The sequence below is a fragment of the Pholis gunnellus genome (genome assembly GCF_910591455.1).
Source record: "Pholis gunnellus genome assembly, chromosome: 4".
Classification (NCBI taxonomy): Eukaryota; Metazoa; Chordata; class Actinopteri; order Perciformes; family Pholidae; genus Pholis; species Pholis gunnellus.
In genome coordinates this window covers 22,359,054-22,386,964 of record NC_136530.1, presented here as the reverse complement: position 1 = coordinate 22,386,964, position 27,911 = coordinate 22,359,054, and the positions used below count along the sequence as shown (strand labels likewise).

General features: G+C 43.8%; 1 protein-coding gene across 1 annotated transcript; it reads right to left on the bottom strand.

Annotated features, from left to right (window-relative positions):
- Positions 1-9: 9 nt before the first annotated feature.
- Positions 10-27,911, bottom strand: kifap3a (kinesin-associated protein 3a). The gene is made up of 20 exons (XM_079158527.1): positions 27,770-27,911; positions 26,809-26,940; positions 26,385-26,530; positions 26,204-26,262; positions 25,914-26,055; positions 24,011-24,110; positions 22,823-22,947; positions 22,534-22,632; positions 21,488-21,666; positions 19,149-19,311; positions 14,969-15,069; positions 12,399-12,507; positions 12,180-12,292; positions 11,643-11,808; positions 10,202-10,327; positions 9,576-9,674; positions 8,791-8,876; positions 6,645-6,834; positions 6,439-6,529; positions 10-116 (listed from the first exon to the last, which is right to left on the bottom strand). Exons 1-20 carry the CDS (start codon positions 27,808-27,810, stop codon positions 17-19), a joined length of 2,367 nt encoding a protein of 788 aa, XP_079014653.1. The 5' UTR covers positions 27,811-27,911; the 3' UTR covers positions 10-16.

Below are 27,911 nucleotides of genomic sequence, written 5' to 3'. Positions count from 1 at the left end.
GTCAGGGGCTCCAGGTTTACCGGGAGGCGGTGTTGTAGTTGGAGAAAAACTGCTCGTCGGGGCGGAAGCCGTAGGCGCTGACCGGTCGATCTGCTGGGACAAACTGCTCCGAAGAACTGAAAGGACAAATGAAAGAAGGTGGAGATGGGAGAAATGAATACAATCTGATTCACCATTACCAATTACGGAACCTTTTTTTTTTTTACATAACCCTCAAAATACCAAACAGTCTGTCACATGGTTCTGACAGAGATACACACAATTCTTAAACCTTTGACTCGACTATGAAAAGTACACAAGCATGAAATTGTCTGTTTACAGCACGGCCTGCTTACGCCTCTCAACTAGTGAGGCAGTTCAGAGGAGGTTAGAGCCTGTGTGATGATCAGAGAGCAGAGAAGGGAGAGATGGAAACATGCTGGTGCTTTCGAGAACCAGGAGTGAGCACCAATGGCCAAGATATGAACTAAAATAAGCCCCCGATAGCCTTGTGGGCAGCGATAAGAGTGACGAATTCATCCTTTTGAAAGAAACTAAGTAGGAAAGCAACTGGGAATTTCTTAACACAATCAAATACTTTTACAAGACCAAAACAAAATCCCCCAAAAGAAAAAAAACATCTAAAATGCACCATCGTAATGGAGCAGATGCAAAGCTTTTATTTCTTTGCAGAGATCCTGGTGCTTTCTTATTCACAGCCACATTGTATAAGCTTGTGTGAAATCCAAGTTTGTGTCAGACGAATGTAGTGGAGTAAAACGTACTGAGCACAGTTAAACATGGTGCCTCAAAACTCTCCACATTTCCTACAATAGTGAGCCTCCAGCCTTGTGTCAACAGCTTGTGTTTGTCTCTTTCCTGTTTCAGCATGACAATGCCCCCGTGCACAAAGCCAGCTCTATGAAGAAATAGCTTCCCCAGTTTGATGTGAAAGAACTTGACTGGTCTGCGGCAGAGTCCTGAACTCAACCCCATCCAACACCTTCGGGATGAACTGGAACATCAACTGAGAGTCAGACCTGAATCACCCATTGCTAGCGTTGGACCTCACTCCTGCCAAGCTTCCAAACATCTGGAGGAAAGACTGAAACCAGAAAGCACCAGCACCACCACCAGGTGGAGCTCTGACACCAGGCATCCCTATGGACCCCCCCCCCCCCCCCCCCCCCAACTCCTAACCCCGAGGCCGGACCAATCACTCAGGGTGAAGAAAAAGGAAAAAAGAAAACTCATAAAAAGTTAATGTAATATTCATCTGCCCTGATGCAGGTGTTGGACATCCACAATGAGTGTGTGAGTTACAGACTGCTAATGGCTGGAGGGCTAAACAGCAGAGCGGCCAAGCCGTAAAAAAAACCCAAAAAAAGGAGAGATGTCAAAACACAGCGCCGTGACGAGGGCGGAGGCTGACGGCCAAACCTGGAGGACCTGGCTGCCCTCCGCTTGGCAACAGAGGCCTGTTGAGGGGGATGATAAAAGGCCTGTATCTGCACCGTATAAATCAGTTACTACGGGGATGTGGATACGGAGGGTGGGGGCCGATTTCACGCTCCATCTTCTGACCAGCTGCTGGGAGTTTGTGTCTGGTGGTGGGTCACCTCGAACAGGCCGGTCGATGGATAAAGTGGGCCCTGATGGATGACACCACATCTCACACGTATCCCCGTCTTTCTCCTCGCTGGCCGGCCCGCCGTCGTCCCTCGGCCTTCTAAAATACGAGCTGTTTGCTTTGCCCCTGCAAGCGCCTATAATGACGTGTTGTTTTTAGCCAAATCACTTCCAGCGATCAGTTACACAGCTTGCAGCATATCCCCACTCTCCCTCCTCCTCCTCCTCCTCTCCGTTTTGCCTTTGCCCCCTGCCGTCCCCCCCCCCCCCCCTCCCACAACCACCATCTCCTCTCCCTCCTCTCTGGGCAGAAATATGTCTTTTTCCTCTCCGCACGCTACGGCTGTCAGGGGGGATTTGAGAGCCCGGCTAAAGGAGGCTGGAGGAACACTGGAGCTCTGAGTCACACCATCCGCCTGCCTGCCTGCCTGCATGTCTGCCTGTTTCGATGGCTGACTGACTGGTCACGCCCCGGCCTGGACTTCCAGGATCTGCTCACGACCTGTAGAGTCCTGAAGTTCAGACGGGAGCAAAAACACTGAGCATATAGTCAAATCCTGAGTTATTAACCTCCACTGCGATTGCTAATTGAATTCAATTTGAAGATGTGACCTCAGGCCCTGGGGACTTATGGCCAAGCTGGCTACTTCTGATCTCTTGTCCCAGGTTGCGTAAGTCTACAGGTTCTGACCAGTTAAAACACACTGTGACTCCTCAGATTGTATTAGTTGAATATTTTAGGACTCATCCAATTATTCTGATGAAAAAAAGGATTAAAGAATATCCTAAAAAACACAATCTGTCAGATTTATCTTGCAACCCTTAATGGACAGATGACCAATCATTAGCTGTCTGATTGAGAAATAATTCATTTAACTTAAACTGAAAACATTGACTCAAGACCGGAACATACACTGAGTTTGTTTTCATGTCGAACTTTAGTTACAGTAAAAAAACAGATGTTTGAACTGGACAACAAGATATATAGACTTAAACATCATTTGACTGCCAATAAATTAAAGGAATGTGATGTTTTTGATTACAGATGAGTGCTGCATCTCCTCAAACAACAGTAATAATATGATGTTAACATTAGAGCCACACAGACAGAGAGGACTAATTGGTTTTCCTTTGATAGAAAAATGGATTTGTCAGTTGAAGCTAGCAGTTCCAAAGCGCTAATGATTTATTATAGATCTGTCTTTTCTGAAAAGACAAAATATATAACGAAACATGTAACCCTGTAATGTATTTTTTTAAAAGAAAGGCTCAAGAACTGAAGTGATTATGGAAACTGAATCAATAAAAATGATTTAAATTCTGCTAGAAACACTGGCTCTCATCTCGAGCTGTATATCAAATCTTAACTCTGGTGTCAACGGAAGAGCTCCCGTCACAGCAAGAAGTTAAAAACACTAGCTGAGGAAATCTAATTCATCCCTCCGGGTGAGTGATGCTTTCTATCACGCTTTGAATATTTTTGTTTGAAGCCCTGTACATCAGAAACGACGCCTGACACAGTTGCTGATATTTCTCATTATGAAACATGCAAATCAACCTGTCTGCACCCCCCCCCCCTTCCCCCTTATTCACTTCACGTGTGTCAGTGTGTGTTGTGACACGCCGGCAAAATGAGGTGAGTGTGGTCGGGGGTCGCTGAGACAAGGGGCCCGGTGTTCCCACAAATGCCAGTTTGGCCCCAGAGGAGCGGCTGCAGGAGGCGGCGGGGACACGTCCCATCCCGCTGAGAGCATTCCTTGGTAGTGAACAGGAAAGGGAATCAGGCCTTTTTCCTCCTTTGGCGTGACCCTTCGCCTCCCCCTACGTCTGTCTCTTCCAGGGCCCCCGCTTTGATCTCGCCCTGCTGTCACTGCTCAGGTTACAGCTAACCAACACGCCGGTAAAGAACCAGGTCTCGCCCCCCCCCCCCCCCCCCGCCACCTCCATCCTCCCCGCGTATCTCCACGTCTCACCTGATCGCGACGGCATTCCGCTTCTCCTTCCCCTTCATTTATTTTGTACCTCGCTTCTCTCCCCGGCGCCCGGCCACATCCTGACAGCCTCTCAAAGCGCTCAATGATCCTCCTGTTGGTGCGTTCACAGGCGCACACTGTCTGTGTTCCACGACTCTCTCCATTGGACACGTCTCTTTACCTGACTAAAGATAATTAACACTTGTGGGAAATCTGTCCGTCTGTCCTGACAATGCAGATAAATAACATTCAACCAAAACGTCCCTGGGTTCATGTCATCCCCTGTCTCTGTCTCCCTTCATTTCCTGTTTTGTCTTCATATTATCAACTGTCCAATAAAATGTCAGAAAATGTCTTTGAAAATAAAACAAAGAAATGTGCAACTATAGCAAACTTTTTAAAGTAAACTGCACTGAAACTTCGCTAAATTAGCATCAATAGAAACATCACAAATATATGACTGAATATATATAAAGATACATACTAAAGTTTTATAAACATGAAATTAAGAAGTGTGCGGAGCATTATGAAACATTAAATTCATTTTTGATAGTTAGAATAGCTCATTACGATGTATTGAAAAATGACTTTTAAATAAAACATTTAGTGTCTTGGACAGGAAGAGCAGAGCGACCTGCCCTGACTACGTATTGTCAGATCGATGGATCTGAATAATTAGTCTTTGAGGTATTCATTTAAAACCCATTTTACGATTTGCTTTGGAAAAAAATCCTGTCCTGCAATTACTTCACATGTCAGCACACATGCTGTATACAGCGATGTGAAATCAACTGATAATCCTCTTTGTACAAAGTTAGTATAAAAGCTCATTCTGATGTTCATACAAATAACAGTGACTGTACAGTATTACGTCCATTTAAAAAAAAGGCCCCATTCACACCATGTTTCACACATAGTTTAAAATAAGCGGCGGAGCTGGCTTTGATTATTATGTTAACCTGGATCACTCAAGAGTACAGCGGCCAAATTAAAACAGTCTCACAGACGCGACTCCCCCGGCGCTTTCAGTATATTTAAAAGGTATCGGTTACAAAGCTGAGAGAGAGAGAGAGAGAGAGAGAGACAGAAGGAGAACAGAAACAGACAATAAAGAAACGAGTGAAGGGGAGTCAGATTGGGACTTCTCTCTCGTTGGACTGGCTGACTGTGTCGTGGATTCAGCCGCTCACAGTCAGCCTCTCAACAACAGCCAAATTAAACATTCCTGCCGGCGAGGGGGGAGAAAAAAAATAAACATCGACACAAGCTTTATCGCACGCAAGGAGAAGTTTGATAATAAATAAGACAAATTACTCACAATAAACTCTCTATTTCCTCAACTATTCATCATCTCAGCGGCGTATCGAATTAGCTGCCGCTCGATATTGGGACCAAAAACGGACTCGCAGTCCATCAGTGATAACAGGACTGATTTCTAATTCCCAGGCTTCAGTTTCATGTTTCGCTGTGGAATGTCAGCGGCGTATTGGGACTAAAGTAGCTGATATATTGGAGCCACAGAGAGGAATGAGGGAGAGAGAGAGGGAGAGAGAAACATGGAGACAGACGGACAGACGGAGAGTGTTTGTGCTCAAAGCTGGAGTACTGCTGTTCGGGGTGAAGCGATGCCTTCTGGGATTGGTGAGGCCTGTTGACTCAGGCCTGGCCTGGTTCAATAACACAGATCAGCGAATACTGATTCAGAAAAACAATACGAGGGGGCAGAGGCTGGCTGGCGGACGAGCCGGCTGAAGGTAAACACTCACAGTTTAGCGTTTCCTCTCTGACACAGCCAGTGTTTCTGGACAAAGACAACCTGCCCAGCTGACAGACTTCTATGCCCGTGTCTGAGTGCGGGGTTACCAGATACTGAACCCCAGAATACTAGGTTCGCTAAATATCCACATGGGCTAAGCTCCGAGGATAACAAATGTCTTCTTTCCTTTTCATTAGCAAGGAGCAACGTAAAACAGATTCAGGGAGCGGGATTCTCCTTTTTTTTTTAGCTGGCTGTTGCCTTCAACATATGAATTGCCAAAGATTATATCAGCAATGAAACTCATCTGTTTTCTGGTTATTGTGCTCTATTGTAAGGTGGTGTGCTCACTCGGCCACAGATTTATTAGCGAAAGAAGTAAAAAGCATCCAACAACATCTTTGGCATTGCGTATATTTTGAATTGGCCCATTATTGTTATTCAGATTTTTATCTTCAAACTCATTCCTACTTCTGTTAGCAGCTGATGCACAGCCATTTCCCTCTGGATAATTAAAGTTGTGATTTGCGTAATCGGGCTATACAAATGAATTGAATCAAAATGTAATTGTTACATGACCCACCTCCGTTTGAACTCCTTTTCTCTTTCGGTTAGTTGAGGGGAAAACCCTGCTCTCACATGCTGCCGTGTCTACATGTTCACATGGTTACTATGCTGTATGATCTTGCCTCGTCATTCTGGATACGGCTTTCTTGACAGGCTCCAGGACCAGCAGATGGATTTAATAATAAGTTTAAGGGATAGAATTCATGCTAAAACCACATTTCTACTCGTCACATAGTACTGGTCCTTTTCTTAACCGACAAACAAAGTACACAACAGACAAAGACTGCTTGAGAAGGAGGGTGTTGTTTGGTCCACAGTTTGACTGACCGACTAAACAAACTGGCACACGCACCAGCGTTCATGTGAACCAAACTAAACGGGTGTAAAAGCAGATTCATTTATATTTAAATGTATTCACTTAAAAATGTTGAAGCCAGACGATTTTAAAATGATTACGATTCTCTAACTGGATTTGAAACCATATTGAGTTTTGGTGAAGTGCTGTTATTGTGAGGTGAAGGGAGAGCTCCAAACCTGCTCATGTATCCAGTCTGTCCCAGCTCTCCGTCCTGGAAGTCGGTGTAGAACTCGGGACTGATGGCGCCGTCTGCTGAGACGATGCCCTCTGGATGAAACAATACAAAACGCTCGTTATAAACCTTCTCATCCCACTCTCCAGATACAAAAAGGCAGACGGGCCTGTTTTTCAAATGACGCATTCCTTTCAAAGCCCCCCGTACCGGCGCTGTAGAACAGATCGGGTCTCTCCAGGAGGTCTCTGTCCCCGATGAAGGATTCTCCGTCCTCCCCGTACAGGAAGGGCTCTTCCGCCTCATCCATTGGACGGTTCTCCACCATCTCCAGCCACTGGCAATTGTACCAGCGGAACTTCTCATTCTGGATCTTCTCTCCCCACTCCTCGTCATATTCCTGAAGCGATGTTGGAGGGCAGATGGGTTTGGGTGGAGAGAGACAAACATTGTTGTTATAATGCTGCATTTCCATTTTTCAATGCACAATTTAGAAAATGACTGGAATGTACCCGGTGGTAAGAGCAGTGAGACAGACGTCTTATCAGAGTCAGCGTTATTATAGACGAAAGGAATCACTTCATTGGCAAACATTTGAAACGCTATACTGACTGATACTCGCCACATGACACTTATTTACAACAGACCATGCAAGTAAGGTCAACAGCTCCATATCAGGCACACGGCTGTATGTGTGACTGTGTGTCTTCTCCGCCCTCCGTCCTCACTACAGCTTATAAAAACCTCTGTTTGCGTGCGTAGCTCGGGCGGAGGACGACCACAGAGCTCTGTTTTCTTTTCCCTGCGTGGGGCTGAAGGGGCAGCGATGAAGGCGGCCTTTGAGACTGTGACGCCCCGGCCTGAAGGATTAATCACTCAGATACAAAGCAGAGACGCCTTGGGATCTGACAGCCGGCCGAGACCCCGGACTCAAACGGGCCTATTGACCGACACACAGAGGGCCCCGCCCCAAAACCCCTGGAGGTGACAGTGACACATTTCTTAGCGTGCTGATTCATCACAGGCTGAAAATCGCACTTTTTCACTCAGCAAATATGCTCTTTTATTAGCTTAATATGACTTTATAATCTGTTATTAGCCGCTGAGTGCATGACAGCATGAGCTCATCACAGCAGGGGTGAGGAAGTGCATCAAAGTTTTGCCAGCTTTTCAACTTATTCCTCTGGAAATGTGGCATCACTGTGAATTAGGCCTGTGTCCCACTTGGAGCATCTACAAAGTTCCTTGTGCGTGTGTGCTTGTACATGAGCAGGGCCACAATGATCAAAGAGCGAACATCTCAGGACTGCACAGTTATGGCGTGTGCTGCCAAAAGGATCCCGCACAGCCGAGCAGTAATGATTGTGTGCGTGTGTGTGTGTGTGTGTGTGTGTGTGTGTGTGTTTGTGTCCAAAGCTCTGCTTTCTCTCTCACCTCTGCCGTCCAGCCGCTGACACACTCCAGAGCCCACCGGCGGCCTTTCATGTGGTTCACAGCTTAATAGGTCTCACTGATAATTTCAATGAAACACTTCCTTTGCCCCGCTACACTGCCTGGCTGTAATCTACAGCTAATTACGCTGATCTGAGGTCTGGCAGCGATCACGCACTGTCTGGGAGCTGACCACACCTGTCAGTCACAAGGTGATTCCGGAGTTCATCGGTTTGGTAATCGCTGATGTCAAATGTGACACATCAGTGTTTGACTGGAAGACTGGAAAAGGTCAAAACGTTTCATGTTTGTATGGAAATGAGCTGTAGAACACAGTATTCTGGAAGACCCGTTTTAATCTGTATAGAATTGGAAATCTTAATTTGAATCTAATATTTAATTCCATGGCTTGCAGCAGTGTCATTTTAATGGTGAGTTCCAAAGGTTTTTGAACACCTCCTACACAAGGCTGTATTACCAATCAGGCAAAGTGAGGAACTGCCCTGGAGCCCCAGAACCCCAAAAAAACATCTGATTCCCTGCGTTACAATTGGTGTGTTGCTCTTCAACCTGTGAGACTCCAAATCAGTGCACCTCTTTATAAAAACATCATAAAACCAAGTTTACTTTGGCTTTCTCTTCTTTTATTTTATAAAAACTTAATATTCGTGTCTATTCACTTTATTTCTATAAACCGTCTTATGTCTTTTTAAAGGAATTAAATTTCCTCTGTATCTATTCTTCTCTCTTTAAAGAACTTTGTGACCTTGTGAAAAATTTGAATGTATTTAAAAAAAAAAAAAAGTCAAGTTTTTACAACCAGTTAAAAAACATAATACTGACTTTTTATTCCAGCATCAAAGCGCCACAGCTCCTACAGCTGAAGTGTTGAAGTGTTATTTATGAGACATGGTCAGTTACTCACAGCGATGATATCCAGCGTGTTGTTGCAGACTTTGCGGATCTCGGCGTTGCTGTCGTGCATCAAGTCGATGAGGTACTCAGGCGCTTCTGAGATCAGGACTCAAGGAAAGAAAACATTTCATCCTCTCTGGGACGTTTCGACGCTGAATCAATTATTTAGTCTGTCCCTAATCAATTGCAGGGGGAACGATGGGGATGCGGTGGTACTGTGGGAAGGAACAACCGCTCCCACTCTGTCATTTGAAGACAAAAGAGACCGGAGACAGGTGCCCCGCGGCTGAAGGAACCGCTGTCTGCATTTCCTGTGATGAAGTGAACACTTTCCTCCCACAGCGGTGCCTAAATCAGATATTCCCGTTATATTCTTTACGCAGAAAGAAAAACATCAATCAGAACGTGCTGACAGAGAGCATATTTGTAATTTGACACAAGCCGCCACCGACCACAACTGTGTACAATTACAGGCGGCTTAAAATACCCAGAGGGTTAAAAGAAGAAGAAAAAAAAAAAGAGGGGTTAAAAGAGGTTGCTATTGAGATGCAGATGGGATCAAACAGTGAAGATACATACAGGGCAGTACAAGGACTTACCACAGGGACAAACACTAAAGACTGAAAATAAAGTATTTCTGGAGAGCACCAGAGAATAACTTTGGAGGAAACATACAGGCAGTGTACATGACTGTGATGGAAGCTACTCATAACAGTCTTCCCATATCTCACGTCTCTAAACATGTATTTCATCCAACGGGACGGAAACGTCTGCGATGCTTTGCAAAAAGGATACGAGTGTCTTTGACGATGACGTCCCTGGTAGCTTTGTGAAAGACCATCTGGTAGAAGACGTAGACAATCTGACACACAAACTCATCATCCTCTTGACGGGCTAAGGGGAAAGAAATTAAGAATGATTCATTTTAAAAGTAGATAATGTCATGTGTCGTTAAAAAATTACTAAAATGTCTACTGGAAAATGTTCTCGTGAAAAAGGTAAAAAACTAGTGTTGAACATGATTTAATCAATATACTGTACATATTGTTTTCGAACTAAAAAAAAAAAAAAATCTACTTTGGAGATGTGGAGTCCAACGAGGCAACAATATGATCATCAGCTTGTTCACATTTCTTCTTAAGATTAAGAAGTTTTATTGCAGTTTAATTACGATCAGTTGGTGGTTTACTTAAATAAAGTAAGCCTTTCTAGGTGGATAGAAGAACACAGATTTAAAAGGCGTACTCCAGTTATTTAGTATTGTACTTCATTAAAGTTGGGAGACACAGATTAAAAGAAGAAGGTGAATATCTGTGTAGAAGAAGGCGAGATATCCTGACTTTTAGTTTAAAAAAAACTCAAAATACTACATGGTACATTTGATAATGCTTTGGAAAGCTGTAGTAGGATTTGGTTCTTACCGTTGAGCAGCTCAATAAGAGCAGGAATGATCCCAGACTTGGCCAACATGGCTGCACACGAGTCATCCATGGACACGGTGCCGATCATGATCACCACCTCCAGAATGAGGTCATCCTCAGCAGAACCTGTCATCAGGGAAAAGTGCAAGTTGATCGCATGACCGGCAAAGAAACCTCATTGATCGTCTGACACATCAGTCCCCTGATGTGCAGAACAGAGTGCTGAGCCAGGGGCAACACACAGTGCTGCTGGACCTCAGTCTTTTGACTGCTGTGTCTTAATACCAATGCAGTCTAGAAAACTATGCCTGGGAAACATAAGGTTATAAATAAAATGGCTGCTTTCCATTTGTGTCTGAGGACATCTATTTACTTTTAAAGGATCCCAATGGGCTCACTTTAAGATCAATAAATGTCTCATGGACGGTTCAGTGGAGGCTGTTAGCGGGCTGGAACTCACTGAGGATCGCTCAGATCTCTTTGTGAAATCATTCAATTCTCAGACCGTTGGAAATATGATCAGTTTTACACCCTCACCATGGGCATCAAAACGTAATGCAACTGACATGTGGCCATAGCACCCGATATCAAAATCAATTCTTGATCAGATTAAAACTCATTATATGATGGAACAATTAATGAAATTAATAAGATTGTGAATTTTCCTAACATTTTTGATTGGCTGCGAAAAAAAGCAGAACTTTGGATTCTTCTCAAAGTTAGGGATCAACAAACTTGTTCTGGTATCGGAGGTGAAACTCTGGTACTCTGGTATCGGCACTAGTATTGAAACATCAAATGACACCCAAAGAAGCGGCACTGGGCCTGGCCTGGTTGGAAAAGAAATATGGGCAAACATCAAACTTTTAAATAAGTCAGGGTTCTTGTTATATAGACCCAACCCAAACCAATGTCCCAGATCAGGTCTTCACCACGATGTTTATGGTTAAATAAAAACAGAACTGGTAACTTATGTAATGTTTTGTGCAAACTTTCCTGTCACTTTATTATTTACTATCCTACAATACAAAAACAACAGAGTTCAATATGTAGCACTAGACTTTTAATTCTGCCTCAATAAAGACAAAAACTGAGGGTTAAGAGGTCACTGGTCATCAAAGGTAAAGATAAGGCCCAGACCCTAATGAGGGTCCTCTGTCCTCATATCCTCCATGACCAGTGACACTTCACTGATAGTGGGATGCAGGTGGAGTAGTTAGAGGTTAAGACGGGGCATGGGAGAGACCTGGCCTCTGCTTTTAAAGGGAGATAGATGAGAGAACCGTGGCAGGGTTATCCTTCTATGCAAGCATTACTGCATGTCCCTGCAAGAGTGGGTTTAAAAGACGTCACAAAAACCTTTTTTAACACGTAACAAAAAACACTCTCAGATGGTGCATCTGATGAAGACCACAGAGGTCCATGTAGTCTTCACACACACCTGGTTTGATTCTGTCTTTCAGGTAGGGCACCAGGTTGTACTCGTTGAGGACCAGCGCCCAGTCCAGGTCGGCGATGGTCAGATTGGCCAGCGTGCCCAGACACTCGATCACAAACTCCTCCGCCTCCTCCTCACTGATCTGAGCTGCCAGGTCACCGACGTGGTCCTACCAGCAGACAGACAAAACAAGATCAATGAGAGTATGGAAATCACAAATGCAGATTTGACTTGTGTGCTTCTCTTTATATGAATGGACAGAAGAGAGTGTTAGTGAGATGGAAGAACCAGGCTGATTGGACTGATCAAGTAAAAAACATATAGTTTGGCAAAAGTGCGGCACACTTTCATGTCACTCCTATTGTTATTCTGTTTCTCATTTAATTCATACATTTTGAGATGTTGCCATCAGAGTTCCCATCATTCCTCGGTTAATAAAAGAGGAAGTGTAATGTTGCACTGGAGACTCTGAGTTAGCCATGGGCTTCATACGCGCATTGCTTTGAGGTCATGACTTCAGTATCAAGACAAAGTACTGACCAGGAAGAGGCTCTTGGTGGGTCCGTTGTGCTGAGAAAGGTTTCTGATCATCTTCATCACCAGAACATCCTTCAGCTTCACAGCACGCTTCATCAGCATCTTCAGACCGTTGCCTATGGCAACAAGGAGGTAAAGATCATTTTAGAACTCAACGACGTCAGAGTGGGATAAAATGCCTTTTTCCAAATGTTGCCGTTATGGTTTCTTTGGAGCTCCTACCTTCACAGATGACCCTTGCGTTACTCTTGTTAGCAGCCAGGTTGATGCAGAGCGAGATGAGCTCAACATCCATCTTCTCCTCCCCACAGTCAAACACCATCTTCATCAGCTGTCAATCACAGGTGTTCCACATGTCAGTTAACCTCTTGATTGATTCATCACTGAGAATCAAGACAAACTAATCCATAACACACCAAAGCAGTCGTGTGTCCGCCGTGTTAGAATAACACAGCTGAATATCAGTGGTTGAGGGTGTTAATGTAATATGCTGGGAGTATTTCTTCTCTGATGTGAGCTAAAAAGGAGCAGCGGTTAGTTCCCAAAGACAACGAGCGACGTGTCTTCATGTTGTGTGTGTTATTGGTCGTGACATGTCATTCTGATGATTTTCGTGTCGGGTTTGAGCCCTGGAGTGTAAAGGAGGGTGAGGAAAAGAAATCAGATTACAATTAGGTTTTTTTTAAATAGGAGTGAGTTTTTGAGTTAAAGAGAGAAAGACAGTGTTTCGAGATAAAGGCAAGCGTCATTCCTAACTTCTCAAACACCCACCACCTCCTTCCCTCCCTCTGTCCGTCTGTCAGTCTCTCCTGCACTGATTTAACATTAAACAGGAAAAGCTTTGAGCAGAGGAGGGGGGGGGGGGCAGAGGTGCACTGCTTCCCTGTGAGGAGTCAGGAGTCAAAGAAAGGCTGGGCCGGGCCGGGCCTGGGTTAGGTATCACATACCAGGGGCCCCGGACCCCAAATCAGCCCCGTCTAGACTCTCTGGCACCTGCCTCTGCTTATTTACCACAGACAGCCACCGGAGGCCCAGTCAGGGCCCAACGCCACGCTGCAGTCCGTCCAACCAACACAGCCACCTCTGCCCCCCCACTCCCACACCACCACCTCCATTCCTCCCCTTCCTCACCCCTGGCATCCCTGTGCTGGAAACCCCACATTGAACACCAAACGGTGACCCCATTAAAAGCTGGAGAAGGGGAAAGGGGCAGGTCAGCTACTAGCCTGGGAAAGTGATAAAAGAGAGGGGTCTTAGAAGTACAAACTAGGTAGAGAGGATAAAAAGGTGGGAAATGGGGTGAGGCAGTTTGTTGGGGATGGAGGGACATGTAAATATCATATGGCACAAAAAAGGTTTTGGTGTGGGGAGTTGGACTTTGGGGAAAATGAAAAATAAAATGTAAATGAACCACTGAAACTAAGACTATGTCTACACAAAGCTGGCTAAATTGGAAAAACTATGTTTTTAAAGTGTGAATATGACACTCATTGATAGTTTTCGCAAAGATCTGCACACTAACACCTGAACAAAAGGAAAACGATTAAATCTAGTCTTTTTGGTCAAAAACAACTAACTGTTGATCACAGCAAACATCTGGTGAGCAGGGGGACAGACATTCTTCTTTCACCGACACTTTAGTGCAGACACATAATTATCTAACCTCTGCTTGATAATGAAATGCTACCTGTTCACCTATTGAACAGCAGCTCCTGTTGAGCTGCACTGAGACGTCAATCAGAATCACTATTTTATGATCATCTCACTGTCAGATGACATCAATATTAATACAGGTTGATGTGCGATCAGCTACATTGGCAATTGAAATAAGTGATGGCAGGCAGGGCTGCTACAAGGATTTTAGAAACACCAAGTTATTAAGAAATCAAAACAAAAACATTACACTTTTCAATTATATCTTTCTTTCACACTCTACATTATTAAGGTGGCAGGTACTTTATGCAAATCTGGTGGAAACAAATGACTCCTTTTAAAATAAAGTGAGTTGTCTTCTTAATTACTGTCAAACTGCCTCTGACCTCGATTGAGCTATAGACTGATTGATTGATTTTGATATTTATCCACTCCCGATTAGTGGGACCAAAGGTAGAAGAGGGTAGTGAGGGGAGAGTGAGCGGGCCTCGGGGCGGGGTCGGAGGTCACATCCTGGTCATGCTGCTAGCCAGCCTCCTTTCTACCACGCAGGGGAGCCTGGGGTTCAGATCTGCTGCTGACGTGACCTTCTGAACAAACAGCCGACTCCCCCCGGCCACATCTGGCCGGCATTTACACCCAATCTCAACAAACAAACACAACGCACATTTAGCTAATCGCCGATGATGAGAGGAGCGACTGACCGGGTCAACTCAATCAGGAGGGAGTGTAACTCAACAAAAATGTTCTGATCGAAAGTTGAAAGAAACAAGCCTGGGGGGGGGGTGGGTTTGAAATTAGGCTGTAAACTTAATTTTCATGATCACAAATCCTGTCTCTGCGCTGGCGTCCCAGTTTAGAAATGCTAATTAGGAGTCGAATATGTGGAGAAGATACAGAAATGGATGAAATGGCGAGAGGATGTTTTCAGGAAAGAGAAGAAAAGAAGGAAAAACAGAGACGTCATCACAGCGAGAGCGAAGACTGAGCAGCAGTCCTCTGGTGGTTTATGGCTCCAGATGTGGCGCGCGTCCCTCCCTCTCGCTCCGTTTCTCATGCATTAACTCCCGGGTGCCGTTAGCTGCTGATGCCAATGTGTCTGTCTTGGTCTGCTGGCGTTGTACATTAGCCAGTCTTACCTGCGGTATGCAGTCTGTGTCGGCAAACATGGACTTGAATCTGTCGTCCATGCTGATGTGGTACAGAATGCACATGCTGAGCTGTCTCTGGGCCTCGTCAGCTGCAACATAAACAGGAGGAGGAGGGAAGTCAATGGATGAATGACTGGTTGTGCCGTAACGCTTCGCGGGATGCCAATGACCACATCTAGGAGAGTGGTGTGTTTTTTTTGAAAGTATTAATGAGCTCAATGGCCTTTTCAACAGCGATTCCTGTTGAAGGTCAAATGGCATTCGGTGCAGAATCAGAATCAGTCGACTGCAGTTTCACAGTTTGTTGCGTCTCACGGGAAGCTCTTTTGAAGAAAAACAACATCTAAACGTTGAATGTGGAACTGCAGCAGGCTACTGACTGACCATGCTGCATTTTTGTTCTTTGTTTAAGCAGCTTTTGATATATCCAGATTTCTGTCCCAAAACAATGGAAGTGAATGAAATTTCTGTGCTATTCACAGAATTTGGAGATAAGTCTGACAATATCATATCTTTTTCTTATTGTCAACAAATTCCATGTGCAGACCAACAATGAATGTATCTACTAACAAGTGATATACAACCTCTTCCTCTGTGCCATAGAGCTCAATTGTTGTCCAAAACTATTGAAAACACATCAATGGGTCACACTGTTGCACTGGATCACATATTCTGACTTTACCACCAACACACACACTGTAGTTCATTTTGAAATAATCCCACATAAACTGTCCTGCTGCACCAAATGTGGATTAATCCGCCACAGAAAATAGTCCCTAAATTTTCCCTTTCCTCTTGTTTGAGTAAGTCTTTTTTTTTAGTGAAACTTCTTCAGTAGGAACCAATGGGTTTTGAGCTGACAGCCACAGACAGTGTTGAGAGACGGACTAACATGCTGTTGGTTCGGCTCTGCACACGAAAACAATGATGCCAGCCTTGAGATCAAGAATAAAAAAAAAATGTCTCCTCTCCCTCCAGAAACAGTGACCCAGTTACTCGTAGGGATACTCCACAGACCTCACTGGGAACAGTTTACATAGGGAGCATTTCTTCGGTAGAAAGCATTTCCAATGAAAACAGATTGGTCTGTGGATTATCTGGGTAACCGGGACACTGTCTGTGGAAAGACACGTTCATGCTGAATTATTTTTAAAGCTGCATTAATGATTTTTCTGCTACTTAGAGGCAGTGGAACAAGTTGAAAACCTCAAAAAGCTAAATAAATAATAATATTCTCTTCCATTGCATTGTGGTGTATCCAGAGATCCAAGAGATATATCTCTAAAAAACCTGGATTTATAAAACCAAAACTATCTGCATAGATAGATACTGCTAGAGGTTAAGAAAGAAAATGTGACTTTTTTTTTAATTTGGGTGAACTGACCCTTTAGTATTTGTATAATAAAATGAGTGCATTCCCTGTCACTCCACTTGTGTGAGCTTATCAAGCCTTGGAAGCAGCATGGAGGAGATAAAAACAGAATGGATTGAGTGTTAGACTGTCAGTGAGCCCAGGACCTTTATGAGTTTGACCTCTGACCAGAGCTGGGGGGCTGGAGGCCTGGAGGAGGAGCCAGCCAGAGGGGATTAATAGAGTTCAGACCAGAGTTTGACCCGGGAACTTTTCATTAAGAGAAGTGTTAAGAGAGAGGCTCCTCACTGGACCAGAACCACCGACAGACCTCCAGTAATGCCCACCAGCCTCCAAATCCCCAACCAGGTCCAGTTAAAACTGGTCCCAGCCGTGTTCGGTCACTGGCCGTACGGGGAGCCTTATCGCTGAGTATTAGATCCAGATGTGCTCAGTGAAGCCTTGGAATCACAGGAGGGAGAGACGGCTTCTAACTTTAATTGGGAAAACAGGAGGAAGCATCAATTTTACTGCCTTTAATACGTTAAAGCTACGCCGCTCGCTGCTCTGGACCTTCCAGCACAGCCAGCGATTGGCCAGAACATGTGCTTCTCATTAGCGATCCTTTACCTCAACCAATACCTTGAAATGCACATGAAAACAACCAAGCATGCACGCGCACACACACACACACACACAGGCAATAAGCTCCTGCAGACCGTGCAGACTTTCTCACTTTACTGGTAGGAACATGGAGGATCCTTTATGGGGGACGAGAGAGATCCCATTAAATGTTCAAAACACTGGTCGGGTTGGGGCAAGAAAGAGGAGGAAAAAAAGGTGAGGGGGAGCTGTTAAGAATTAACTAGACTGTTCAGGGGCAGTTAGTGGGCGAGCTAAACTCCAATTACACCCCAGCCTGATTTAAAACCGCCTAACCTTCGTAAAATTACACCCGCACACATTAGGAGGCGTCTGGGTTTGCTTTGCCGACATCACCGCGCCGTTGTTATTGTATTTTCTGGATAAATAAGCAAGCTGGGTTTGGTCTTCGGAGACATCACGCACCACTTAAACTGGGTAAAAAGTTCTTAAAGAGATCCCCACCCCCACTCAAGTCTCCTGGTATGTTTTTGCAATGTAATGACAGCCAACAAGTTGGGCAATGCTGGAAAAGAGGCTGCAGCAAATGATTGTGTTTTATTATTAATACATCTGAAGATTATTATTTTTGGATAAACAGATTATTTATATTTGTATCTATAAAATGTCCAATGATATCTTTTTCAATTATTTGTATTATGCGTCCAATAGTCCAAACCCAAAGACTAAAAGACAAAAGGCAACACACGAAACCAGAGAATGTTTGGTATCTCTGATGAATAAACTTTTTTATTCCGATATGTGATTTTAGGGATAAGAGAGAAAATAAATATTTCTGTTTTGTTATGGTATTTTGGACATACAGGTTCAGACAGTGCTTTTGTTCCATGCGCACAGTCCACGGTGTCATGACTGTTGGGCTTTAAGGCCCTCATATACTACAAGAGTTTGTTCGTACACTTTACTGGGTGTCATAGGTGGGTGTGTGCAAAAGTCTAAATCGAATTGGGCATGGGTTAGAGAGGTTATCATCATAGTTTATAGAGTCCAAGTGACTCCAAATGTCTTGTTTTGTCCAACCAACCGAATACCAAAAGATTTTCAGTTTACTATGATGTAAAAGAGAGAAGCAGCAAATGCTCACATTGAAAGCAGACATGTTTGCCATTTTTGCTCGATACATGACTTGAACAATTGACAGATTTTCTAAATTATCGATTAACTTCTGATCGACTAATCGACAAACTGTCTCTGCGCTAGCTAACGGAAAAAATAATAATGTGCAGCTGACAAAGAGGAATTTTCTACTTCCTGTTGGGTTCAGGTGGTGGTGGGATGGATCGAGTGGGAGGTGATGATGACAAGTGGAGGCTCCCTCCTCCACTTTCATCTTATCACCAGGGGTCATGACCTCGGGTCAGGTCTGGATGGAGACAGTGGAGGCTGACAGACCCGCCCCCTCGCCGTCTTCTCTCTTTAGAGATAAGACCTCAGGAGTCCTCGCGCAGAGTGCGTCAAACGAAAAGAGGACAGTCGGCAGTGAAAGCAGATGATTAATGACACATCGGCTCACATGCAGAGCGCATTAAACACGTGCGCAAACACACAAATACAGGCAAACTCAACAGTGTCAAGACTGTGAGCAGGCGTAATATTTCAGTGTTCACTTATATTATGTGTGCGCCTCGCTTCCTGTATGAGCAACCCCCACCCGCCACTTCCCCAAAAAAACAGCCCTCTCTAAATCTCTGAAGACCTCTCCACCTCTCCGGCCTGCTCCTGCAAAAACAACATTTGTGCAGAGGCTCTGGCATGTTATTCTAACAAATATATTATATTAATTATGCGCCGTTACCCGAGCCTCCCCCTGAGAGGCTTCAAAAGGCCCGTCAGAGATGCTTCTGACCGTGTCACATGACCTCGCGGATGAGACGACGCACCGATCGCACGCTCTGGAGCTTTCAGGAAGTCACTGCCCTAATGGTCACCAGAGGCCCTTATGAGGCCTGGGTGCTGTGTAAATGCTGCACCTGCCACATACGCCCCAGTTATAACAGATTAAAGGCTCCACCGGCGGCTCGGGATGGACGAGCATTTCTTATGATCTGAATACAACCTCAGTCGTAAACACACAATGAGCCGGTACAAACACATCCACAGGAACAAGCACAGACAGTCGGGAACAAACAACCAGTACGCAGTCAGATCGATTACCGAGCAGTGAGGAGACTTTGGGAAGGAGTCCTGTCTGGACCATCTGGCTGCGCAGCGACGTGTCGAAGGAGAGGTTGAGCAGGAGGCGTAAGTTGGTGCTCAGGAGGTACTCGTGATCGCAGGGAACCAGCCGAGCCAGCTTCTCCACGGCAAATGCTTCAGCCTGCAGACAACGGACAAAAAAAAACTAACTTCCAGGTTCTGCTCTAGAAGCACACGGACATCTGTAATATTACACAACAATCCAGCTCTACAACATAACCTTACTTAACACAGTGCCATGTGGTACAAGGTGGCAGTATTCTGCATAATGACTACTTGTTACTTTTGACAACTTTGAACTTTGAATGTAATATGAGTATTTTTGAAGGTGAAGGATTGAAGTACTTTTTCCAACACTTGCTGTATATATGTACAACACAGGTGTCATGTGATTCACAGTATATGTGATTAGAATTCATGGCGACACTTTTTTTCCTCCATTTTTAGATTAAATGATTATCTGGATAATGTAAAGTAATGGGATACTTTTGTCAGAAGTTAATATATAATAACTTTATTTTCTACTGGAACGTGCTGCCTTAAAAGAGACAGAAGCAGAATAAAATTCATGAAATGATCACACAAAATGTTATGATTGCTTTCTTTACTGGATTACATTATCTGTCAGTTTACACTGTGCCGTGCTACCACTTTGAAAAACACTCCTGAATGTAAATACAGGGATTTTTCCTAATTATAATAAATGATAACTCTGAATCATCTCTGATATGATAGTTACTAAACAGCTTCATAAAACACTGAAATCGTGCCTTTTCCATTTGTTAGGTGTCCAGCTTGGAGAAGGTTCACATGACCTACAGGCAGGTGGAAGTGTTGAGCTGATGACTCTGAACACAAACTCATGCCTGCCGACTCTTTAGGGGATCGTTGATGTGTGAAAATGTGACCAGCATGGTAGCGTTTGGACTACATGCCGCCACTGTGAGTGTCAGTGTGACAGAGCGGCGCTCGTCAGTCCGGTGCTGCCTGTTAACATGTCTCTCCCCCCCCCCCCCCCCCCTCTCCTGTGGTCTCCCCCACAGCCAGATATCACAGTGACGCAACCTGCTCCCAGTTAAAAAACGCACCCACTGCTACTGTGTGCGAAACCAGCTCCAGTCGCACCATCACAAACCAGACCACGAGTAGCATAATCAAGTGCAGCCCGTGTCAATTACCACTGACATTCCCCTTTCATTAGTGACGGGAGAAAAATATCAGACTGCGTTGAAGTCTTATCTGATTAGGAGAAAAATATGTTTGCCGAGTAAATAAAACCTAAAGACACACAGCATCATTAAGTGATTATGTCTTTCTTTTTTTTTTTTATCAATTAAACATCCATGTCCTTAAATGGAATCCCTTTTCCCTTGTGTAAACTGATATACTCAACCGAGTCAAAGTGTTGAAACCACTATTTTCCTGCTGTACACATGCTTGAGTGGGTCTAAACCCCCTGAAGGCTTCTTTAATCTGAATCAAAGATACACTGAAGGGGAAACCAGGAGATAAAACCAGTTCCTAACAGGGTCTGGCTTTGATAAAGAACCACAAACTGAGTGAGATTGGAACCAGGTGGGGCTGGATTAGGGGAAAGTCGGCGCCTGTACGAGCGCTGTGGGACACGTGGCCAAAAGCGGACCTTCTAAGCATTTAATAAACTGAAATTTGATAAGCGTGGTTTCAACTGGCATTTCTACAGCGGAACAGCCATTTGTCAACATGACTTTGGGAGCGTTTTACAGAACAAATGAAGAGTGATTGTTTCCTTTTAAGTTTCACTAATGGAGTTTAAATATCTCAAAACAACCTTGTTAAAGAGCGCATTCATTAGAGATGTGAAGGTCTGATTTAGGAGATTGACTACACTAGTCAGAAAAAAACTCTAAACAACACAGACGCCATGGTTTTTAAACAATGAATAGTTTGGCGGAGGTGCTTTAATAAACACTTAATTAAATCCAAATTTTGTTGATGTAAGAGTGGTTTTATGTAAGACTTGATTGCGGGAGTATTTTTTCATTTACCTTAACAAATCCATGATTAATGTCCTATTGCCATTTCTCAAATTCAGAGAAAGAGCGCAAGCGGCTGCAAGCTCAAATAGTTTCTTTAGTAAAACTTTCCACCTTAACTGTCTGCACCATTCATGAGCTTAAGTGTTCATTTGTGATATTGGGCTATATAAATGGTTCTAAACTGTTTGCAAGGCACTGTCTATATCAGCGCTTCAGTTAAGATGCAAGGAAAAAGGAGGAGAGTGTTTTAACTTTCACTCCACCCCTCCTCTGTCTCACCATGTCATTCTTGTTCTCCAGGAAGATGGAGAGCTTCTTGAGGAAGGACACCACCACCAGCAGCAGCTCCTCGTCTTCCCGGTCCAGGATCTTCACCAGCGTGTGGACGATGTTTTTGTTCCTCATCTTCAGCTCTGTGCGGGGGTCTTCAGCCAGGTTCAGCAGCAGACACAGGGCAACTACGGGGTCAAATGCATCAGAGACATATTGTTTCTAGAACAGAAGTCATTTAGCTGTAACGCACTCCCTTACTGTTGTTTTGGCTTTTGGAAGTAATTTCTGATTTAATGTAGCTTTTCTTGTGCCTCTTGGGTCAAAGTCAATTAACTTAATGAAGAATGAATTACTTGTTTGGTGTATAAAAACCAACAGAGCAGAGTCAAAAATCAGATGTCTTGTTTTGTCTGAACAATGATCCAAACTTCAAAGACATTCAGATTCAAATAATTAAGAAAAGCAGCAAACCCTCTCATTGGAGACACAGAACTTCCCCAATAACTGATTAACAAATGAAAAAAAATGTATTATGAAAAATCTCATATGTTGTTCATTATATCAACAGTATTTCTGATATAATTCTTTATGATATGTTGCGCTTAACTGTTTTAATTAAGAAGTACTTACGTTTTGTTAGAAAAGTGCTGTATAACTAAATCACATATAATGTGTTCATTGCAGCTGTTAGACGCCAACTTAGACTTTAAAACCAGTGACACCGACACTGTCTGTATAATTACATTTAACACACAATATTCTAGATGTCATACGCATGACTTTGTTCAAACATTCCCAAAATTCAGCCAAACACATTTGATGACTCTGGAAACTTTTGTTGATAGCCCGACCGGCAGCTCTGAGTGGCTGCAGAGGTTAAACAAAACGGACCTACAGACGCAGTGAGCAGACTGGTGTTTGGCCAATTCAATTAACCGGGCTTAGAAGAGGACTACACTGACCCCTCACGACTCCAGTATCTATCAACCTGGTGGACACTGCAGGTCAGATAGGTTTGACATCATCAGGGGGTACAAAGCTCCCACAGTTACCTCTGAGAAGCTGCTCCTGCTTGGTCAGTAGACTCTGGTACTTTCTGAAAGACTTCTCATGTTCCTTCTTCAGATTTTGGTTCTCAGAGAATTCTTCATGTGAGATCAGTTAAGCGAATCAAATTTACACAGAAAACATTAAAACTGTACCATAATAACCGAGCTACTGTAAGTATTAGGTTACATACAAGAATACATTATTTCCATACAGATATCATCAAATCTATTAAGTAAAAACTGGCTTTTAGAGGAAAGATTTTTCAGTTGCACAACTCTTAGAAAAGGATATAGGCCTTCTTCTTCTTCTGTAGTTCGTCTTGCCAGAGGTCGAACCTCTTCAGCTCATGCTCAATGATATTCATACAAAGGGCCCCAATCTTGAAATGTGTGACCAGGCCATGGAACTGGGAGAAACTAGACGAGAAAATGAAGAGGCAGAGAGAGAGAGAGAGAGAGAGAGAGAGAGAGAGAGAGAGAGAGAGAGAGAGAGAGAGAGAGAGAGAGAGAGAGAAAGAAAAAGACTTCCATTTATCCAAAAGTGTATTTTCCAAACGGAATTGGGGATTCCAGCTGGGAGCTGTCATTAAAATGACCCAATCCGTCACCCCTGAAGTAGTTTACAAAGTAAACTGTCAAAGTCAAAACACATTCAGTCAAACAGTATGTCCTGGTCCGACTTATAATCAGTCCAACTTGAACCGTTTCACAATCCAAACAGCATAACATGGAGATGGACACGAGCCAAGAGCGACGATCAGTTTTCAGACGTACAAGTCCTCTCGCTGCCTAAATCAGCTCTGACAGACGTTTATGTATTATTCTAGCGAGGGCTAATTTTAGGGTTTCCTAACCCCCAGTTGGAGAGTGAAACTTCAGTACTAGGTACTCTGCCAAAGGTGGATGACTACTGTAAGTAAGGGGGAGAGCAGTGAAAAAAGAAGAGAGCAGAGTCAGGCACGGTCAATGCTGTTACAACTGAAACTTAGAAATACTGCACAGAAGGAAGGCAACCATACGGCTGGTAAAATGTTATGACTATGCCTTAATCTGGTAAACTGGGCTTGTGCTCCAAATGCAAAAGACCGTATTACCTTAATGCGATATCGATACCAAGGCATGTGGTCAAAAATATTGAGATATTTGATTATTCCATCCTAGTCCAGCCCTAGTTTAGTTAATCACAACAAATTAAAAATGCACGGATGTAGTCCAAAACCAGTATGCGGACTACATTGGATGTCTGCATTCACGGAAGGATACACATGTTTGTCAGTACGAACGCTCCATGCCAGTATACATTTTTGGGCTGCATGTAGACGGTCATTGCAGGCATGGGCACATGATGACATTTACACCATGCAACAGACCCCAGCATAAAGAAGTGGAGACTATACTTAAAGTTTAAAAATACAAATTTGGAATGAAGGGACAGTCAGATACTTGTGGCCCTCTGCATGTGTTTGACGTGCCGGTTTACCTGGAGAAGCAGAAGAAGACAGAGGCGATGGTTGTTGCCAGGTCCACACTCTGCTTCCAGTCCTCCCTCAAAACTCTGGCCAGGGCTCCAAGGGCCGCCTCTAACCACACACACACACACAAACACATGTCAATAAAGACAACCATACAAACACACAAAGGCCCTTATAAATAAAAAGTCATACAAAGAGAAGGCGAGACAAGAATGAAGGACCACAGATGTCAATAGGAAAACTAAATGCAGAGCGTCTGCGTGTGGAATTAAATCAGAGTCAGACCGAACACTGCAGCCGGAGGTTGATTTAAAGAAGCGTGGGGGAATGCGATGAGGTCGGAGGCTCCTGAGGATTGTGTGCTACGGGGGCTTCTCAGCGCAAAAAGACGTGCGTCCCAGGGTCCGTCTCCTCTTTCCACGTCGACCCCAGGCCTCTCGGCTCACACGAACACTCGGCTCTTATCAACATCGGACCGGTTGATGCGGCGCGGCAGACGGAGTGAGCCGACGACGCATTATGACAGATACAAATGAAGCCGCGCCATCTCGCCGCGGCTGCAGAGGATGATGGCTCCGTGCTGTTGCGGAAGAAACAGCGCGGTTGTCACGGAAGGGAGCAGAAGTGAAGCCGAGCTTTGTTTTCTTTGAAAAGGGGAGCCGAGAGGACGAGCTGATGAAAGTCAACGGATTCTACACCCAAGCAATATTCTCATTATCAAAACTCCCTTTTCATCCAAATCTGGCTTTTTGCTTGACAATCTGAAATATGAGTGAGGTTTGCACTTTTGAACTTTGGCAACTGGCTTCACTTTGCCAGGAAAAAGATTATTTACAGGAAATTAATACACTCTGAATGATTGAGAATGAAAAGGGACCTTGACCTTGATCCTGGTCTTCCTCTGCAGATGGAGTTTGCTCGGTTATCACAGAGATATTATCATATCGCCATATCATGACAGGGGTTACCATCTTCCCTCCGTATACGACCACTTCAGCAAACTCCATCTGCCGAGGAAGACCGTGAGATGCTGTTGAAGGCTAAAAAAAAAAAAAAAGGCAGGGTAGAATAGGGGCAAAATATATCTACAGCTCCAGTTAGTGAAGGGACGAACATGGTAAAAAACAGACATGGAGAGCAGACATAGTTCTGTTTGTTTTACAGTGTGTGTCTGCTGAGGCAAACACAGACACAGATGATGGAATATATATCACATGGACCCTTGTGAACGTGGATGTGCAAACTATAAACTGTGCTTAGCTCATCCTTCACTCATTAGTATCTGAAACGTGAATGAATCTATTGATTTAGTCTTTAGTCACGTTATCACGTGGCATTTTTTATTTGTTTAGCGCTCTCTTGATACCGGTGCCAGTTCGATAACTTTGGTACCGACACTGAAATATACTTGTTTGCTGCCTAATGTTTGGATTTAGGTCTTGAATTATGTGATCCAAGAAAGAAAACAGAACTATGAAGCTGACCAGACATGTGACGGCAGCTTTTGTTACTTAACAGATACCATAAAAGTATTGAGGTTTGATTGATACCCGGCCCTTGGAGCCAGTGGAGAGAAGGAATCTTGTAATGTGATTTAGAGTAACTACATACTTTTGTATACTTTTTGTATATATTGAAAAACTATATAAAATGTTTTTTTGCTTCATTATTTGAGGAAGGAGATACCTTGAAACATCGTTTGTACCATGATTTGAGAAAAGGCATATACACTGTCTATCAATAGTAGTTTGGGAAACCAACACATTGGTGCTGGCTGTGAGCATGTTGTTGGATTTCTACTGTGGTTCTGTATTTCTGCGTGAATAGACAAAGAATAGAGATAAACTAAGAATGATGTTTTCTTCCTCTTTAGCTGAACAAAGTACTTCTCTATTTAACAGAGCAGGGTACCGTTCTGTAGGAGCTCCTCCAGGTTGTCCGGGTTGCGAGCCAGTTGGAAGATGAGCGCGGCTCCTCTGATCTTCTCCTGGATGTCCTCATACAGCAGATCCACATACTCATCGATGCTGTTGATGCTCGCCACCTCGTCCAGCTGAAGGGAAATAAAAGAGTTCAACCTCTGGACTGCGAAATGTCCTCAGAACTGCACGCACACGCACACGCACACACACACACACACACACACACACACACACACACACACACACACACACAGTCATACTGTACAGTTCAGTTCCTACCTCCACTCCTGCGTAAGGTGTGGAGTCTTGAGGTGAGATGCGTTTCTTCTCTTGGATGTCTGTGAAAGGAAATATTTAGCATCACAAAAAGGCCTCTTGTGACTTTTACTCGGAGGAATACTAACCCTAACTATGTTAGTTAGTTAGTTAGTTAGTTAGTCATGATGAAACTCCTCAATACCATTTGATTGTTTGCGGTTTTGCAAATAGAAGAGCAGCTGCTCCACCTCGTGGAGCTTGGACGAGGGAATCAGACGACATTCCTCCACAACCTTCTGGGCCAAAGAGGACGTATCTGTGTGGGCGTTCAGGCTTTTCAGGCGAATACTGAAGGACAAACATATAGACATGTGAAATTACAGCTTTTGAGAGAAACATTGAGCACCTGGTTCTCAGATGCAAGGTACAAAATGAAATCAGGATACAGAAACCGATTGATATTGTTGGACACAATAACATCATTTATCTTAAGAAAGGTATGTCTCTTACAGTGTAACTGTCGTCTTACAAATCACCATAACTAAGTTGTACGCAGTTAAAAGAAACAAAATAGTAGTAAAAAGTAAAATTGAATCCTGAATTAGCTGACAGTGTTTATTTCTCACATTTTCTGACACTCTTTGCGTTCTCCAACCATGGGCTTCCCCAGCTCTCCCAAGACAGTGGCCTCCACCTCATACTGAACCACAAGGGCTCTCTCAGTGGGGTGGACCTCAAGAGTACATCCCTTCACTCTCCTGTGGGTCATACAGAGACAAAGTGAGCATTGGCTGAAGATGAAACATACAATACAACAGTGAATAGCACAGTAGTAGTATAGTAAGATGTACTAAATGCTCATTCTGGTTGGATTCACTTCAATTTGCCTAGTTGAGATACAGTGCTTTCAAATCAGCCACAACTCATATGTATGGATTATAAAATGTATCCAAACTGATTCAGTAAACAATAACTACAGATATTATAACCAAATTCATTAATATTGCCGCCAGGATTTGTATAGCAGCGGGGCATGTGTATGAAGGATAATATGGCAGGTGATGGAGAAATGGTGGAATACCAGGAAAATACAAAGCTCAGTGAAAATGTAAAATGACAGTTCTTGGATGTGATTCTTTTCATTGTGTTGGAGTCAAGATTCAGAAGAGCTCAGAATGTATTAGGATTTTTAAAAACAGGTACAAAAAAAAAAAGTTTCATGCTTGAATTGAATGATGTGTGAATGCATTTAATATGTTAATATATGTACTGTTTGTGTAATGTGTAAAACATATGAACCTATGAATCAATCTTATTGTTTTCATTGATTAAAGTACATCACGGTCCATGACGTCACATTACCGTTACACACCCAAGACAGACATATGGTCAGCTAATGCTATGCTACCGGTACTACTGTTAGATACTTTAAGCTGGTCGTACCAACACACAAATACATATTCATGAATATTTGAAAGCTCGTTTAAACAGAACTGTTGTTCTTTCGATGAGCAGCGGAGCATCCCGCTGCTCATCGACCTGCTCGCTAAAGGTTCCACTACACAAGCCGGCGTTAGCAGCGGTTACCTTTTCAGATACCGCGGATCTCCTGCTGGCAAACTGTCCATTTTAGATTAAAATGAAAGCCCACATTAAAACTGTCTGCGTCCCAAAACGGGGCCAGCTGATGCTGATGAAGACAGGGCGGATGTTTTTTTTCTTCTTCTGC

Coding starts and splice junctions, on each gene's coding strand:
- kifap3a (XM_079158527.1), bottom strand. CDS start 27,810: ATGGACAGTTTGCCAGCAGGAGATCCGCGGTATCTGAAAAG. Junction 26,056..26,203: donor CACCTTACGCAGGAGTGGAG/GTAGGAACTGAA, acceptor ATTTCCCTTCAG/CTGGACGAGGTGGCGAGCAT. Junction 10,328..11,642: donor GAAAGACAGAATCAAACCAG/GTGTGTGTGAAG, acceptor CCCTGATGACAG/GTTCTGCTGAGGATGACCTC.